The 17,754-nt window shown below is 40.4% G+C and overlaps 1 protein-coding gene across 1 annotated transcript in view; it reads right to left on the reverse strand.

The window, feature by feature from the left end:
* SVOPL (SVOP like) overlaps positions 1-17,754 on the reverse strand; it is a 41,405-nt gene that overhangs the window by 17,421 nt on the left and 6,230 nt on the right. Inside the window, exons 3-10 of the mRNA XM_089526716.1 lie at positions 16,837-16,961; positions 13,417-13,515; positions 11,270-11,341; positions 10,006-10,130; positions 6,559-6,622; positions 4,506-4,631; positions 2,081-2,209; positions 432-505 (exon numbers count right to left, since the gene is read on the reverse strand). Coding sequence (XP_089382842.1) covers positions 432-505; positions 2,081-2,209; positions 4,506-4,631; positions 6,559-6,622; positions 10,006-10,130; positions 11,270-11,341; positions 13,417-13,515; positions 16,837-16,961 — 814 coding nt within the window. The remainder of the gene's footprint in view (positions 1-431; positions 506-2,080; positions 2,210-4,505; positions 4,632-6,558; positions 6,623-10,005; positions 10,131-11,269; positions 11,342-13,416; positions 13,516-16,836; positions 16,962-17,754) is intronic.

Here is a 17,754-nt window from a genome sequence, read left to right on the forward strand (position 1 = left end):
GGCTGAATCGCTCACACACAGAGGTTGTATGGCAGTGCTATACAATGGGGCTGTTTTAAAGGATCTGGATGTATGCAAGGGATACTTGTGCAGAGATATTCTCTATTCTGTATTAATCTTTTGTTCCCATGTACTTTCCCAAAATTGGAGAGGGAGCAATAGGTTTTCAAAAGAATTTCATTAGCTGTAATTCTACTTCTTCTCACAGAGAGAGGCAGCTGGGGCTTGCAGAGGGCCTTCCACAGGGTAAAGAAGAAGGACTTGCAGCATGTTCTATTAGCATAACCAATTTTCTTCCTTTCTAACTGACTAGTTTCTGAATAATAGCTCTGCTCCTTAAGATGCATCTGAACCTACTCCCCTGATTTGTTCCACTGATTTCCATTTGCTTATGCACTGCTATCTGAAAGAAGCAAATCAAACACATTTACCATATAATCCATATTTGCAAAGTTGTCCTTAAGTATTTGGGATCCATGAGGTCTTTGAATCTACCCCTTTTTTCCTGAAAGTAATTTAAAATGATCAGTCAGAAATAAATGAAGAAAAGTGTGTCTGAAAAACTAGTGGTATAACCGATTAGCAGACACTCATCCTCCTTTGCATATCCTCCCACCCTGAGGCCCTGCCATCAACAATACACAGATTAACATGGAAATTCCTCCCTACAGTGTGTGTGTGTGTGTGTGTGTGTGTGTGTGTGTGTGTGTGTGTATCCAGCTTTCTTCTATGCCAACATCCTCTGAAGATGCTAACCACAGATGCTGGCGAAACGTCAGGAATAAACTCTTCTAGAACATGGTCACACAGCCTGAAAAACCCACAAAAAACTATGGTACAACACATGCCTAGAATCCCCATGCATGTTCAGCTATCCATTTTAATTAAGCAGGGGAAACAAGACATATACCAAAAATAAACAGCTTGTATTTTATAAGGTCTTAACTTCCACTGATAAATTAAGTATCATGACTGTGTCCTATGCTTGTTTTAGTCATGATGGATAATAATGACAAAGAGTTCCATTATTCCTCCATCTCAGCAACACATTTGATTATTTAGCCATGCTGGCTGAGGAATTCTGTGACTGGCAGTCAAAGGCCTACTAAATCTAGAAATGTTAGTCTAAAATTGACCAAAAAACTTGGATTGATTCATCCATGGGTCAATGTATGTATTCTACCTTAACTCTTTATAAAACAGAACCATCCCCTTCTTTGAGTAGTTTGGTGAAAATCAAGAGTTTAGTCCATCTCAGGAGAACGTAAAAGAAGCAACAACCCTTTCCATTCTCTGCACCATGGTAGTGCTTCTGGCCTTCTTGGATTCCTAGGCAGGAAAATGGCAGCAGCAGGAGTTCTTTGGCACTTCCCCTCAAAGAAGAGCCAAGAGAGTAGAGGGGTTTAGTGCTTCTTTTAGGTTTACATGACGGATTAAGCTCTTCCCTTTTGTCACTCTACTCAGGGGATTCTGGTGATGTTATTCCAGCGATGCAAAATTACACTTTGAGGGATTTAAGTAAGACATTTATAAATGGTGGTCAGCTTTTCTGAGTAAAAATCATGCAAAATTAACACATTAAAGTTAAAGGCTTTAATCATTGCTAATGTAGTCATCATTTTCTTTTCTTTGCTGTTACACTGTTTTTGACATGTGCATGCTGTCTTAGCCTTGCCTGCACCTGGTCGCCTCTCCCACACATCACACAGTCATGATTTACTATAGTTCCCTCCTCATCTATCCAGCCTTTAGGGTGAGCACAAACAGTTATTTATGTCTGCTGGAATTTTGTAAGTTCTGTAGCTTTTCTTTGCTTTGTCTATTTTCTTCCTTTATTAAATACCCCTCAGTTTTACCCTCAACTTATTCAGGGGTCATATCAAAATCCATAATTTTGGCCCTGCCCTCAATATATACATGAGGTCGATTTATACACAAGCATATATGATAACTTCTGCAATGTCTGATTTGGCTCTTAATTTGGTAATTATCATACCAATTAGCCATGGGTCTATATTGGGATCTTATCATTTCATCCCCAAGTCAATCATCAGCAAAACAAGAACATTCTCAATCTTACATCAACAGGTTCCACCAATTTTCCTTCAGGCATAACAGAACGATTCATTTTAGCAATCCACTGCAGTGTAGCAAGGGCGGCCTTCTCATTTCCACATGAGACATTATACCGAGCAGACTCAGGGATAAACTGCAAGATGTAATTGAGTAGGAAAAAGCATCTTCAGCAATACAAGTATCCAGGTAATAAAGACTAGACTGTATTTATTAATTAACAGTAATAAAGTTTGTCACACTCCACAGACTATATAGTCAAACCTTATTAACAAATACAAAACTTTATATATATATATTGTTAATTCTGAAACAAAAGTCTAGAAAAGGCTCCCTCACTTGAAGACTATCTTTCAGCATCAGATAATTGCATTCTTGTCACTCTGAAATATTTCAGCACAGCTAACGTTAACAATGGATTTCTATCTGACAAATGTATGAGTAATTTCGCTGATATATTTGATAAAATAGTCAGCAAACCAGAACTCATAAATGCCAAGGATAGAAATTATAACAGAGATCATGTTTTACAAATTCCATCACCTGATTAAGAACAAAGCAAAGAATGTTATCTCACAAACAATTCTTTACAGCAGGGACGGACCGCTGCAATCTTCTAAATTATTGGTGCACAAACTTTGGTCCTCCAAATATTTGGGGCTTTAATTTCAAAACAAACACGTCCAATGACCAGGGCTTCTGGAAGTCCAAAACATCAAAGATGATGATGGAAAGCAGGGAATCTGGAGGGCCACTATTTCCTGCTTTTAACAAGGGAAGGGAAACACAACCATCCTCAACTTTTTACATATGAAAACCAGGACACATGTGACCAAGCAACATTGTAGTGTTGTCAAGAGGGCAGAAGTAATTAATGAGAAAGAATGCATAAGTAGTTTGCTTTTGCCTACTCCTACTGGGAAGGGCAAGACTCTGCCCCTCCTCCTCCTCTCCCCCAACTGAGCTAATTGAATGCAAACTACGGCCCCATACAGACAGGCCAAATAAAGCTGCTTCGGGTCACTTTGAAGGTATGCTGTTTCAATGATGCATGTGTCTTAAGAGTCTGGAAGCTGCGCCAAAGCTGTGATCCAGTTCTTAGGACTGGGACGTGGCTTTGGCGCAGCTTCCGGACTCTTAGGACACATGCATCATTGAAACAGCATACCTCCAAAGTGACCCGAAGCAGTTTTATTTTGGCCTGTCTGTATGGGGCCATTCTTTGCATTTTGAACTCTGCTTGCAGCAACTGAAGTAAGCTGAAATGGTTAGTTTCACCTTTTCTGACTACAGTTTTTTAAAAAAGAACATCTTAAAATTATTTAATTTAATTAAAAAAAAACACAGGGCAACGCTTAAGTTTATTTATTTTATAACCATAATTCATTACCACAGAGGAGATTCAGACCCAGTCTTGGAAGAGCTAAGTAATTTTGCATTTTTATAAATTCTTGGTGTGTTTTTTAAAAAAACAAATCAAATATTTGACCTTCCTTAAAAGGGAGGGACAAGAAAGTCTGCTTTCACCAACTACTTGTATGCATCTGGCTCTAACCCCTATGGAATGATTCACATGTCCTGTTTTGAGAAAAGTATGCTTGTGGGCAAAAGTATTGTGTAGACAATGCAACCTCAACTACAGTTTCAGGTCTCTGAACTAAACCGACTGAAAGTGTGCTGCCATTTTCATGGTAATTGCCACTGATCATATCCATATTTGGCAGACTATGTATGTTTATTTAAATGAATATGTAACCAAGTCTGAAAAGTACTTCTGGTTTGTCAAATCTCACTTTTGAAGATCCTATCATAGAATTTCCTTGGCAAGATTTATTCAGCATTGTCTTTCTCTGAAACATAGGCCTGTTCTGCAAGGGCATATAGTACGCGCTCCGCTCATTCTAGGATTAGAAAGGGGTGTCACTTCCGAACACCCCTAACCCTAATACGGACTGAGTCCGTACAAAATGGCGGCGCCCATTCCACAGGGGCGCTGCCATCTTGCCATAGCAGACGCGTTGCATCTGCAGGTCGTGCGGCACATATGATGCCGTGAGTGCGCCATTGGCACCTTGCAGCGTCATTAGCACACCGCAAAGAGAAGCACCATTTTGCCGCTTCTTTTTTGCAGCGCGGGGGACTCTGCTGCTAAAGCTGCGACTCGCACAGTTTGGCTGCTGTGGCTCCCTCACGGAGCAACTGGCAGCGCCGGCAGACTGCCGCTTCTCAGCGCTCTGTAACGCGACTAAGATACTGTGATTTGATCAGTGTTTTTCCAGTGGGTTTTCATGGTTGAGTCTCAAACTCTGGTTATTCTAGAGTCCTCATCCAACACTCAAACCACTACACTGCACTACCTCACCAGTTTTCCTACTTCTGCATTAATGTAACTGTATGGGTGTCCTATTAATGGAGTCATAAATCTTCCACACCTTAAATACTAGGATGAGAATGATGCCTGGAAGAGAGGCAGCCCGAACCAGCCACCGCCATCCAATGGTTGAATTAATCACTGATGCCAAGCCAATAATTAATAAGGAGCCTGCCAACCAAAATACCTGTCAAAAGGAGAAACAGAGGTTAAAATCTGAAGCAATGGTGGGACTCTCTCTAGCTATTATTTGCTTTAGCAGCATCTACTCTCCACAGTCACATCAGCATTCATGACTTCTTTCCGACTGTTATTGCTGCATAAAACATTATTATAAAAAGAGATTTAGTTATGCTTTCCAGCTTCCAGCTCACAGGCTGTCAATACAGATTTTGATAAAGCAAGCACTGTGTTCATCAACTCAGCTCTGGAAGGTTGAATGTCAGCTGTCAGGCTTTCTCAGAATGGAATGTGTGGCGCAGTCAATTATTGGAGAATAAATTTATTCAGTGCTTATGGGTACACATATTTATTATTGCATAGAATAAAAAGAGAGATGATGATATTTCACAGATGGAACTATGGACTTCTACAGTTCTGGAGACTCGGGTTTATATCCTCATTCAGACTTTAAGTCTGCTAGGTGACCTTGAGCCAGTCACTGTTGCTCAGCCTAACCTACCATAAATGATTGATGTGGGGATAAAATGGTGGAAGGAGAGTCATTACACTGCCTTCTGTTTTGGGGAGCAAAGGCAGAATGCAAATAAGCTACTAGCATCAGTATTTTATTTATACATTTACATTCTGTCTCATCCATGAAGCAGAGTTAGATAGCTGCTAAGGCAACAAGGTCATGGAGTGGATAGTGATATGTGTCCCATGTGATTCTATGGTGGTTTTCAACCCTATGTCCTCCAGATGTTTTTGGAGTTCACTTGTTAGAATGTCAGACTTCTGAAAGCTGAAATCCCAAAATTCTGGAGGGCCAAAAACTGAGGGCCAAAACACACTGCAGAAATAATCCAGTTTCACACTGGATTATTTAAAGTGGTATCAAACTGAACTATTTCTGCAGTGTGTTTTGGCCCTGAGAATCACAACCCTGAACTATCCTGCTGTCCTCAGGTAGGATTCAACTAGTCTGGTCAGCTCTCCTACTTGGAACAAGATGGAAGTGCTATCTTGTTCTTTGCATCAAGCAGCAAACACTAGGGTATGGCAAGTCTACATTTCCTCAGACTGAATTATAATCAATAGGATTTTTTTTTATTAGAGCAGCAAGTGATTGGAAAAATACAAAACTAAAAATTACAAAGTATTGGATCAGGAATCCATAACTATGGTGTTCCAGACATAGTTGTGGATTCCTGATCCAGTACTTTGTAATTTTTAGTTTTCTATTTTTCCAATCACTTGCTGCTCTAATAAAAAAAATCCTATTGGTTATAATTGCCACTGAATGATGCCAAGTAGATGAGTTGATTTTTTCTTTAAACAGCAGATACCTGTGCCATATTACCAACTACTCCTGACATCCCACTGTTTAAAAAGTAGTTTGGCATGTAGAATAAAAGTCTGGGGCAGAGGGCTTATCTGAGAAATGCAAAACTGAACCCCCTACAGGGTATGGGGAAATGGTGCCATTCTTGGAATCCCAGCTTTTATTGATAGAAATAATTATAGCCCAGACTTTCTATTATGGAAAACTTTCTGGGCTTCTTAATGACATAATACTTAACCCTCATAGTTTAATTTTAAGAATGGGGGCAGACAAAGGAAAAAAACAGAGAAAGGATCCCCATAAAACAGAACAATCAAACAGAATAATTCCAATCAAAATGGTAGCAACTTCAACTTACAAGTGCCGTACACTGCAAAATTATCCTGTTTTATCCTGTCCTGAAATGCCATCCAAATAGGGTTTTCAAATTAATGTTAGCCCAGGCCCTGAGATTACAAGGCCAAACCCTGAGGCCAAGAGACTGCTCCAGGTGGTGCCATACAGGGCATGATAGGTTGATGCTTAATGATACATGTTTAATGATACATTAAACATCAACCATAAGAGCTCAGAGAATGTCATTCAATTTTTTTATGGTTTTCAAACATACCTGTGATAATGGCAGCATATAGCCCCGGTATTTTGTAGGCAAAAATTCTGTTTTTATTATTAGCCTAAAAGAAACAAGAAAAGTTTAAAATAGTTAATATTGTAAGTCATCAGGTAATATGGCTTAGGTCCAGGCTAAGTGACCAACTCTATCTCCCTGTATGAGCCTGGCTGGACCTGGAGATCTTTTGAAAAGTCTCTCACTACCTTCACAGGTATGGTTGGTGGGGACATAAGATAGGACCTTCCCAGTGGCTATCCCTATGCTCTGGAACTCTTTTCCTAGGAAAACTAGAATGGCTTCCTCTTTGCTGTCTTTCTGTGAGTAGACAAAGGCTTTTGTATTCTGACAGGCTTTTACAACTGAAGGGTTTTTTTTCCAGGAAAGAGCTTTTAAGCTCTTCCTGATACCTTATGGAGAGCCGCATGTTCCCCAGTCCTGTTTTATGTTTTCTCTTCTCTCCAGATCCACATATGATCAGCAACTCAAAACATCTGCAGGATTCACTGAACAAAAAGGGCTTACTTGACCAGCTGCTTATTTATTTTTACCTATGGTCCCCATTCCCTGCCTCAAAGGCAGCCAAAGATTATCAAAGAACAGACATAAAATTAAATTACACAAAGTGGAAACATTTGTCCTATCTTGTCTCCTCCTTTGATAATGGTTCTGAGTTTCCAAGGATTCTCAGGAAAATGTTATCTATCAGCACTCTACTATATATTAGTGGAATATCCCTCAGAGATTGCAATTATGAGGTATCATTTTAAATGTGAAGCTTAGGACTTGTAGAAAATTTGAAATACAGTAGCTACTCACTACTGCCTACCATGTGGTACGATAGTGGCAGCATCCATGGGTTTCTATTGATAGTCTTTGCACCCTGGCAACTGATTTCTCACCAGGTGAAGTTAATGGAAGGTTCTGCAAGCTGTCCTCATACCAAGCTGTCTTCCTAATATTTCCTGCTAGTCTGCATTGATTCAACATGAATGTAAATCTCACAGATTCAGTGATTTCATTCTGATTGGGAGCAATGATAAGACACTGGCCAAAAGCTGCAAAACTGAGTGATGTTTTGAAGTATGTTTGGATTTATCTTGCCTATTCATGTTTTCTATATGCTGATGTTCATACTGATATAGCCTGGAAATAACCCAGTGAAGCTATAAGAATCTATAATTACGCATAACTCATTACTTTTTATACAATAGAGTCATATTTCAACAGCAGGGATGTTACCGTATATACCCAACTATAAGTCGATCTCATATATAAGTAGGACAGGTTTTGGGGCCAGAATTATGGATTTTGATATGACCCATGGATAGGTTGAGGGTAAAACCTAGGGGCATGTAACAAAAGATCTAAAGGATGAAAGAAAGAAAAACAATGCCAAGGAACCTACACAATTCCAGTAGGCATAACTATTTGTGCTCACTCTAAAGGCTGGATGGATGAGAGAATAGAAGGGGGTCAATGCTTCCAGGATAGATTACACTCTTGTCTTTCACCAGAGGTTGGTTCATATATATACATATATATGAGTTACATTGATCTGTGGATATGTCGACTCAGGTTTTTGTGGTCAATTATTTGACTAAAAATTCTAGACTTATACATGAGTATATACAGTAGTGCATTCTCCTTATTTCACCTTGCTCTGCAAACCACCTCTTTAACCTAAGATTTGTCTTAATTTTCAAAAAGAAAAATAAGTTCTCTGTATGTGTGTTTGAATGACAAGCTGTAAGCAATGGTAGTTGGTACTTAATGCATAACACTTAATGACATCACCAGGGGTTGTCCCTAGGTTTCCAAACCGAAACTTGAAAACATGGGACAGCCTGAAACCTTGACAGCTACAGAGGCTGTTTGGAGAGCAAGGTGAAATGAGGAGAATATTTCTTCTCACTTACTTAGGGAGGCATGTTAAAGACCATTTAGATGCAGAGCAAAGGGTTCTAGAACACTGACTGGGAGCGAAAGAAAAAGCTAAATAAGTAAATAGATAGACTCTCTGGAAAGCCTTTACAAGGTGCAGCAACAAATCAATTAAGTCTTACAAACTGTAGCAAACTGCTGTTTTTATAGCTAAGCTGGTGATCTTCACAAAATTGTTGCACTGGGAAAAAAGGGTGGCTGATTGCCATGTTGTGAATATAAAATGGTTATAAATTACACGACTTCCAGTCGTAAATTAATCATAATACAGACAATAAATCCATCATATTTCAAGCATAATGTGCCATAAATCATGTATAATGTTTATCATATCTAATTTTAATAAGGTCATAAATCAATCATGTGCCATAATAAATCAATCAAGATGTCATCATGTATTTGAAAAACTATCATTGCTGTCCAGATATTACAGTCAGTTATGAAGAGGCCACATCAGCATTTGTGTAAAGCGAACACTGTGTCCAAAAAGTACTGCAGGTCTTGTGCTCAAAGACTCCTATCCCCTCCGATAAAGGACAGTTGTTTCAATGTGGTGAATGCCAATGAAGCTGACCATTAACACAACTACTAAATTAATAATATAACAATAAAAATACAAAATAGCATGCCCAATTCCTATAGTAGGACCATGCCTCATACTAAAAGTAAACTATTACAATTTATCAACTAACTATACCCAATGCGCTTAGGAAAGGAGAAAAAAAAAACATGCTCCAATAACATGGGGAAATTCCTCCCAACCCCTGAAGGGAACTGGCTGCCGCCTGGGGATATGGTAAGCAAAAGAAATGTAAATACAGGGTGGATAGAATGGGTTTCTCGGCAGCAAGGACCTGAATGGCCACCCTGCATATGCCCACGAACTCTTGTTCCAAATCTTGCAAGATTTCTTGTCTTGCAAGACTGGGACAAGATTAGGGATGAGATCTTCTACAAATCTTGCAATGGTCAGAGCCACCATGAGACTGAAGAGCAGGTGCCAACACTGACCCCCACAAAAGCCCAGCACAACAGACTCCTCTGCAAGATGTCGGTAGAGGAAACTTGCTGAGCCCACCAAAGCTGGAGAATTTTCACCCCCACCTGCTGCTTGGAGATGACATGTGGAAACTAGAATCTTAAGACAAGGCCCTGAGATCTGACAACTCTATGCAGCCTCTAGTGGAAGCAGCTTTTTTGGTGAAAGGGGCAATCTTTTCTTGTGGCTTTTCTAGCTTTCCATTATGAACATTTTTAAAGACATTCTGAGTGGAATTTTTCAGGTTTTATCCATTCTCCTGACAGCCCTAAGGGTTTTTTTAAATCGGTAATTGAGAAGTAATGAATAATATAACAGGCTATTCATTTTTTTAGAAGCAGCAATATTAATGGTAACAACTTGATTTGCATAAGCAATTACAAGGCATTATGTGATGAACTACTTTTATGTAACTTTCCAAGCTCTGCCCATCTACTGACATGTTGTTCACAGTAAGACATTACCCTTGAGCATGACCTGATACACCACATCCCACCATGGTCCGGAGAAAGACAAACCAGATGTACGATGGGGAAAACGATGTCAGCAAGGAGAAATAGGCTCCCCAGATGAAAGAGATGACTAAAATCTGGAAGAGAAGATACACAAAAGAGGTAAAGTGCTTTGAAAGTAAAATGTACTCGCTGCTGAAACACTATTGAATGGTGATTATCTTAAGACTGTCTTCATTTAGTGTCACCTGTTGAATCAAAAACTTAGTGTGTTTATTCTAGAGGTAAGAAAATTTAAAAGAATGGGAGCTATGATTGCCTACATCAGTCCAAAGGTCAACCACGAAGCAAATTGAGGTGACATTTTTAAATGGGTCGGAAGATTTCATAGCATGATCACTAAGTAAAAGTGCTATTCTGTGTTTACATTGTTGCTGTTCTGGACTTTCTTCCTGACTGAAATCACAATAGAATGGACACCTAAGTCTACCATTTCACTAGAAAGCTTGCAAATCCTTCAAATTTTTAAATTTTTATTTTGATGCTGCATTTTTCTTGTTCAAATATTGTATCCAAACATGTTGAAGAAAAAAAGATTTGTATATAATAGATGACACCCTTACATATTTTAAAAAATCCATTAGGAAATGAAATGAAAAGATTTTCTTTGGCTGGTGGAGAAAGTGAAACACAGTTAGCCTTTTCAGCCAAGGAGGGAGGGTGTTTAAAAATGCACTGTGAACTCATGAGAGGAATGAAATACAAAGAGTTTTCACTGAATGAGCTGTGCTGAGAATAGAACAGAGCTATGAAAAGCTGCCATTGTGCAGAGTGGTTGTTAGATTTGGGCAAGTGAGGTGCCACCTACTTGCCCAACTCCCAACCAGAATGGGGTGTAAAAGGTGTACTGAATCCTTTCAAGAATCCTTGTTCTCTGCAGCTACAGAGAGCAGGACTGGAACCAATGAGTGGAAAATGCAGAATGCAAATTTCAGCTAAACAGAAGCCCCTCAAGAGGTGACAGACCTGCCTTCACTGAAGGTATTAAAATAGGGTTTTGTCAGCCATCTGTTCAAGATGGCATGGCAGCATCCTACAAACTGCTGGTCCTTGATTAAAAAGAGAAGTAGGTAGATGACCTTAAAATCCCTTCCAACTCCCAGTATCTCCACTCAATGATCCTGGGGTAATAGTGGTGAGAAAAACCTCCAGAAAGTGAAACAATAATTTTATATAGCAGTCAAAGAAGCACCCACCAAAACATCCTCTAACTTACCTTCCAACGGCCATATCTATCAGCTAGAACTCCAAATACTACACTGGATACCATGTATCCAAAGAACACCATCTGAAAGAATTGGAGAATGGTATGTATTGGCAAACTGGTTTGTGTTTATATTTTTATGATGCATATTGCTACACATTAACTGCAAAACAAAGAAGTTTGAGAACTAGAAGTGTCAATTCTAGGTTTTGAAGGGTTTCTTAAGAACATGCCTTCAGTTGGTCCTTGTCCTTGAATGGGCTTATCTTCTTGGCAGAATAACCACTACCCATTCCTTTGCCTTCTCCCTCTGGGCCTGATTATCTCATTGTCCAGATAGAAGGCTAGTCACTTACACACACACACACCTGCTCGCAAGAGGAAGTGCACCACCAAGAGGTGGGCAAAAGAGATAGAAATATAGAAGTACAAATACTAATTTACACGTATATGTATGCAGATCTAGCAAGAATGACTATAATTTGGATACATCCCTCTATAGTGTGAAAGGCTGTGACCAGTCATCTGTTTAGATTCATGTACAAACCCAGAGATCAAGCTGGATGAGGGAGTCTTGAAGTTGTAGTCCAAAAAATAGACTTTCCAATTTCTGTTGTTTTGTCTTTGGACTCTGATCATCATAGTTTTGATAATGCTACAATCTTGGAACAAGATTACTGGAGACTGGCTTTGGTGATACGTGGTTTATCCACACCAGGGTTGAAAATTGTACATCCCTCTAGGTTTTGAGACATTCCTCAACATTGATTATGCTTGCAAGGGCTGCTGGGTACTGCAGTCCAACAGCATCCAGCATGATTCCTACCTCTACTCTACACTTATATACAGGTTGAACTTGTGAAGTAGAGACCTACAGTATTAATCAAGCCAGGAGACATTGCCTTACCCGTCAGTTTCCCAACCACCAATTTTAGGATCCCCCAATGCCATTAGATTCTTGCAGAGAGCATTAGGATCCACCAAGGCCATTGGATTCTTGCAGAGAGCATTAGGATCCACCAAGGCCATTGGATTCTTGCAGCTCTCTGTTTCTTCCAGTTTATCTCCAAAATCTGCTCCTCTTTTAATTTTAGAGACTTTTTGTTAACAACCACCTACCACAGGGTGAGGAAACTACTTCAGTAGTATTTGCTGGCTATTGCAAATATTTAAGAGCTAGGCGAAACAATTTTGACATCCAAGTACTCAGCTTTTTGTGTATGTATGTACTGTATGTATATATGCATCGGTCTATCTAATCAGAGACTCTAGACTGAGTGTACATATCTTTTGCTGGTGGAAGGTATAATTTTAGCAAGTCTCTCTGTGTGCATGAATGAATGAAATAAAAGATTCCTGAAAAGTCATTTTGACAACTGTCCCATTTCATTACATAACTTTCAAGTCCAATAGTTGAATGGTCAAATCTTCACTAAAGTTCTTCATTTGATGCTCTGGTCAAAGCCAGACAACACTGTTGGTGCAAGATAAAACCTCTCCATCTAGTCTGGGTGGAGCTATGCCTGTATATTGGGGAAAGTACTGCTGGGTTCATCATACACTATCTCTGGGGTAACTCCAGGCCATCTGGAGACTTTCCAGTTATCTGATGTAACAGCGATCCCAACTGAACACATACAGATCTTTAACTTCAATAACAGTCATTTGTTCACAGTGTGATATGGTTGTTTAAGAGAGACAGACTGCTTGTTCAAGAGAGACAGGTTGTTCAAGAGAGCTCCAGATTCACATCTCTACCTGAACCCTTCAACTTCCTTGAACAACCTCACAAACAAATTAACATAAGTAAATTATAAAATAGTATTATAAGCATATTGTCGCAGGAAAAGTCCTCTGCAATATTTCTTTGTATGTTTGAGCATTGCATGATGATCAGGGTTCAAATCCCAGCTTGGCCATCACTGGGTGATCCTCGGCAAGTCACACTCTCTCAGCCTCAAAGGATGGCAAGGGCAACCCCCCTCTGAAGAAATTTGCTGACAAAAACCTTAGGGTCGCCATAGGTTGGGAATGAGTTGAAGGCACACAACAACAGCAAATAAATATTTTAATTAATAAATAAAAATATAAAACAGATTCCTTTCCCCTCATTTGTATCAAGCGGGAATTAAAATATGGGTGATATAAATGCTACTCACAGTTGTCACTAAAGCCACTTGCCAGTTTCCAAGTTGCCATTCACAGCGGATGACAGGACCCACTACAGCAATCAGCATAATTTCCATGGCTTCTACCACCTTCAGGGATAATAAATACATGTAACCGCAGTCTCTAACATTTTAAGGACAAATGAAGGACTTGCCTATAATTCTTAAATTATCTTTCTAAGAATCAGAGCCTGGAAAAGTTACCTTTCTGAACAACAGCTGCCAAAATCTCCCCACCCAGCCTGGCTGGGGAAGTCTGTATTCTGTAGTCCCAAAATTAACATTCCAAATTGCTCGGAGCTGTAGTGCAAAACATGTAACATTTCCAAGCTGTGTGAAGTATTATTATCCAAACTCTGTCCTTCACTGTTGTACAGCAATAAAGGTTTCCCTCTGCTTTAGGAAACAGAATTCTTTCATTGTGCAATTGCCTTTCTTTTGATATTTCTAAAGCTACAATGGCATGCATTTGATATTTAGACATATACTTGTGGTGGTGGAGGACTCACAGTTATTCTACAAAAGATCATCTGAGAGGTGAGAGACCCTTTCTCTACACCAACTGCCACTGCTGTAGCCTCTGAGGGAGAGAAGAGCACCCAGGTACAATGCCCTTTTCCTTGGGTTTCCATGTTGTTTTAAATTGTAAGCCTGAGAACAGGAAACCGTCAAATTAACAATTTGTAAATTGCTCTGGGAGACCTTTTAACTGAATGACAGGGTATAAATGCTCTGAATGGATGGATGAATGAATGAATGAGATTATTCTACACCACGGCCCCATTCCCACTTACAAATAAATCGTGCAATCTGCATCGATGGATCAATTTGACAGTGGAGCATGGTTCCCACTGCATTTGCCCCGATCGCATTTTCCCCTCTAAAATAATCCACCCGTGGATCCCATTCATGAATGAATCGATTCAAAATTATTTGGTTCCAGCCGGCCGAATGGGAAATTTAAATCGATCCCGATCATCATGTGGTTCTCACATGTGCAGATTTGATTTATTGAAAAAGCAGCTGAAAAAATTAGCATCAAAAAGACGTAGATTAAATGGTTCTAGTGCATGGCCTCCCTCTTGGAATCGCTTCAGCAATTTGGATTAAGTGGGAACCAGGGTTGTTTGAACCAGTTCAAACTGATTCACGATCCTATTTAAAAGCTAGTGGGAATGAGGAATGTTTTACCTCATCTCACCTGTTTCAGAGTTTTGAAAATTCACCTCAGAAGCTGCAGTATATGATTTGACAGGTTGTTTACACTGTGTGACATCCTCTTCATTCATTACAAGGGCATTACATCTGGCCCATGCCATTGCAATTCACGTTTACAGTAATAGTACAGGCTGGAAATCTCTTCCAACCAAAAGTCTGCCCCCTCCACAACATGACCATTTCTGTAATGCCAGAGACTAGTTAGATCAGTGTGGATGCATTCAGCTCTTTTCCAGAAGCTAGACACTCTGAAGCAGGCATCTGTAGAGTGTTATGGCACATCCAGCTACAGGAAAAGAGCTGGATGCATTTCCACTCATTCCCCTGCTCTCCAGCAACATGGAAATGGTCATGTCGGTTAGAGGAAGGCTACACTAATTTTAAGGTAGGGTTTTTTTGGGGGGGGGGGGGAGTTGGTAATTGTGTGTGAGACTTGGGGCCTTATCACACGTGGGAGGTTTGCAGCTCAGATCCGCAGTCACTCCTGTTCTAGCAACGCGAAACGTGATGTTTTTCACACCAGATCCGGAGTCACTCCTGTCTAGCAATGCGAATTCACATTAAAATGTGATGTTTTATCACACCTGGTTGCCTTTCCATTGCCCTTCTGAATTGAGGGGGAAGCAGAGTCAGTTCAATTCCAGACAAGTCACGTGATGCAAATTCAAGCAAAGCGTGGTGAGTGCACATTGTATTACCACACCAGAGGGTTCAACAATTCGAATCGACACCCTTGTGCATGCTCAATGGGGCTCTGGACGCTGTCCTCCTTCCCTGCCCCATCCTTAGCTGTCATTCTTCATTGGGGTGAAGGAGCAGTCAGGGATGATGGGATAGGTCTCAAGGGGTCACTGGGGACAGGATGGAGGTGTAGAAGCAGGCAGGGGATGATGGGATAGGCGGCAGGGTGGCAGAGAGGACGAGATGGCATGAAGGAGGAGGAGGGGGATGAAGGAGCAGGACGCAGGGGGCCAAGGAGGGCAACATCGGAGTGATCTTCCACACCAGACCAATTCGAAGTGAAATCGAAGTGAGCGTAGAAGCAGATTTTGGTGAATTCGCTTGTTTCCGAATTCACCAAAATGAGGAGTTAGTGCAGATTGAATGCGGAAGCGCCTTGTAAGAATCCCCCCTTGAAAACAAACACGTGAGATAATACATCATGTTTTAGCGTGAATTCGCATCATTGGACTGCAGTCACGTCGGAACTGAGCTGCAAAAAGCTGCAAAAACCTCAGTGTGACAAACACCATAGCTACAGCGACCTATCCTATCCCTATATCTCCATACCTACATCTCCCAAATGCAGGATCTCATATAAAACATTATTTTATATAACATTATATTTTAACATATATAACAAATATAACATCATTTTTTAATGTAAATGTGTGACCATTCAAACCCTGGAATCTGGTTAGTACACTGGGCCAGTCTAATTAAACTGTCTAAGAAGTTGCCTGAAACGGGGGGGGGGGGGGGGGGGGAGGCGCTGAAGAAAGCAGCACAATGGAGAAGTAGGCTGTTAAGAGCCAGCAGACTTTGTCTTCCTTCCAGAAATATGCCATGCGGTATCTAGCACATTGTACCAACATGATTCTGGGTAAAATGATATTGTGGTGTGCCTTCAAGTTATTTTTGATTCATGGCAACCCAAGGTGACCCTATCTGGGCAAATTTTGTTCAGAGTGGATTTTCCTTACAGTGAGGCTCAGAGTGTGAGACTTGCCCAAGGCCACCATTGGGTTTCCATGGGCAAGCAGGGATTTGAACCATGGTCTCTCAGTGTCCTAGTCCAACACTCAAATATTATACCACACTGGCTGTAATCCAAGCTACCTCAAGACATTTTGCTGCTTCAAGCAGAAAACCAATCTCACCTCACTGCACCTCTGTCTCTGGTTGGTTATTTTGGTACTTGTAGGAAAAACAATCCCACATAGGTCCTCTCTTCCTCCCCAGTATTAGAAATACAGTAGTAACTGAAATTGTTGTTAATTGCTTTCAGGTTGATTTTATGTATGGTGACCTGCTATGAATGAGAGACCTCCAAGTCACCCTACCATGTACGGCCCTGATCAGGTCTTGCAAAGTCAGGGCAGTGGCTTCCTTGATCAGGTCTATGCATTTGGAAAGTTATCTTAAAACAGATGATAATTTTAGAGTCACGTCTGTCTAGCATGAAAAACTTACTCCAGTGCTACCCATGATCATAAAAAGTGCAATGTGAAACCTCCCGAAGCCAATTGTTTCCACAGCATCTGCTACTGTAAATGTCTTCTGCTCTATGTCATCTTCTACAGTGCATGGTTTCTGCTCTAAAAAATGAATTAAAACAAATAGGTTTAGCTATAAAGCTGCTAGTCCCAGAAACTTTAAGGAGCATACCAGTCAGGAACACAGTTAAGAACTTTTTGACTGTGATGGTCTTTGTCAAGAACAGGGTGGGCACAAAATAAAATTCTGATTTGACTCTAGTCCAGGAGTGGAGAAAGTGTGGGCCCTCAGTCACAGGCAACCCATGGAGTCCCATTTTTCAACCAACATAGCCCCATAAAGTGCCCAGATCTCCCTTTTTCCACCTCACAATCAGTTTGTTACTCCAAAAACTTCAGAAACATCAAAATGCATTTGTCACTATCGCTCAAACCCCTCAACTCCCTGGAAAATGCAGCCTATCAGCTGCAGATTAAACAAAAACAAAACTGTAAGTGATGTGAATTGTGAAGTCATTTTTAGTCACATTAGAGCTGCCAGTGTGACCTCTGGAGGGTTTCAAGAGTGGAAAAGCCCAAACCCACCTCCATGCCTACAGTTGCCCATTCCTACTCGAGCATGATGTAACTGACTCTGGTGCCACTTTGTAACTAAATTGTGCAATGACACTATCCACACAACCAACATCTCTGGAAAAGAAAACCAGCTCTTGTTGCAAAGTTCCTTCAAGGTGAGTATATGTTAAGCAAACAAATTCTGATAATGGATCAACTCAGGTCTACCACTGGGCAAGAAAAGCTTAACCAATGTATTGTGTTTTCAATACAAAGAAAACCTTGTGAGCAAATCTCTTTTGACAATTTAATGAACAAGTTCACCAAAATTAAAACAAGG

Source organism: Sceloporus occidentalis, unplaced genomic scaffold, assembly GCF_023333645.1.
Source record: "Sceloporus occidentalis isolate IW3139 unplaced genomic scaffold, rSceOcc1.0.p SCAF_5, whole genome shotgun sequence".
Taxonomy (NCBI): Eukaryota; Metazoa; Chordata; class Lepidosauria; order Squamata; family Phrynosomatidae; genus Sceloporus; species Sceloporus occidentalis.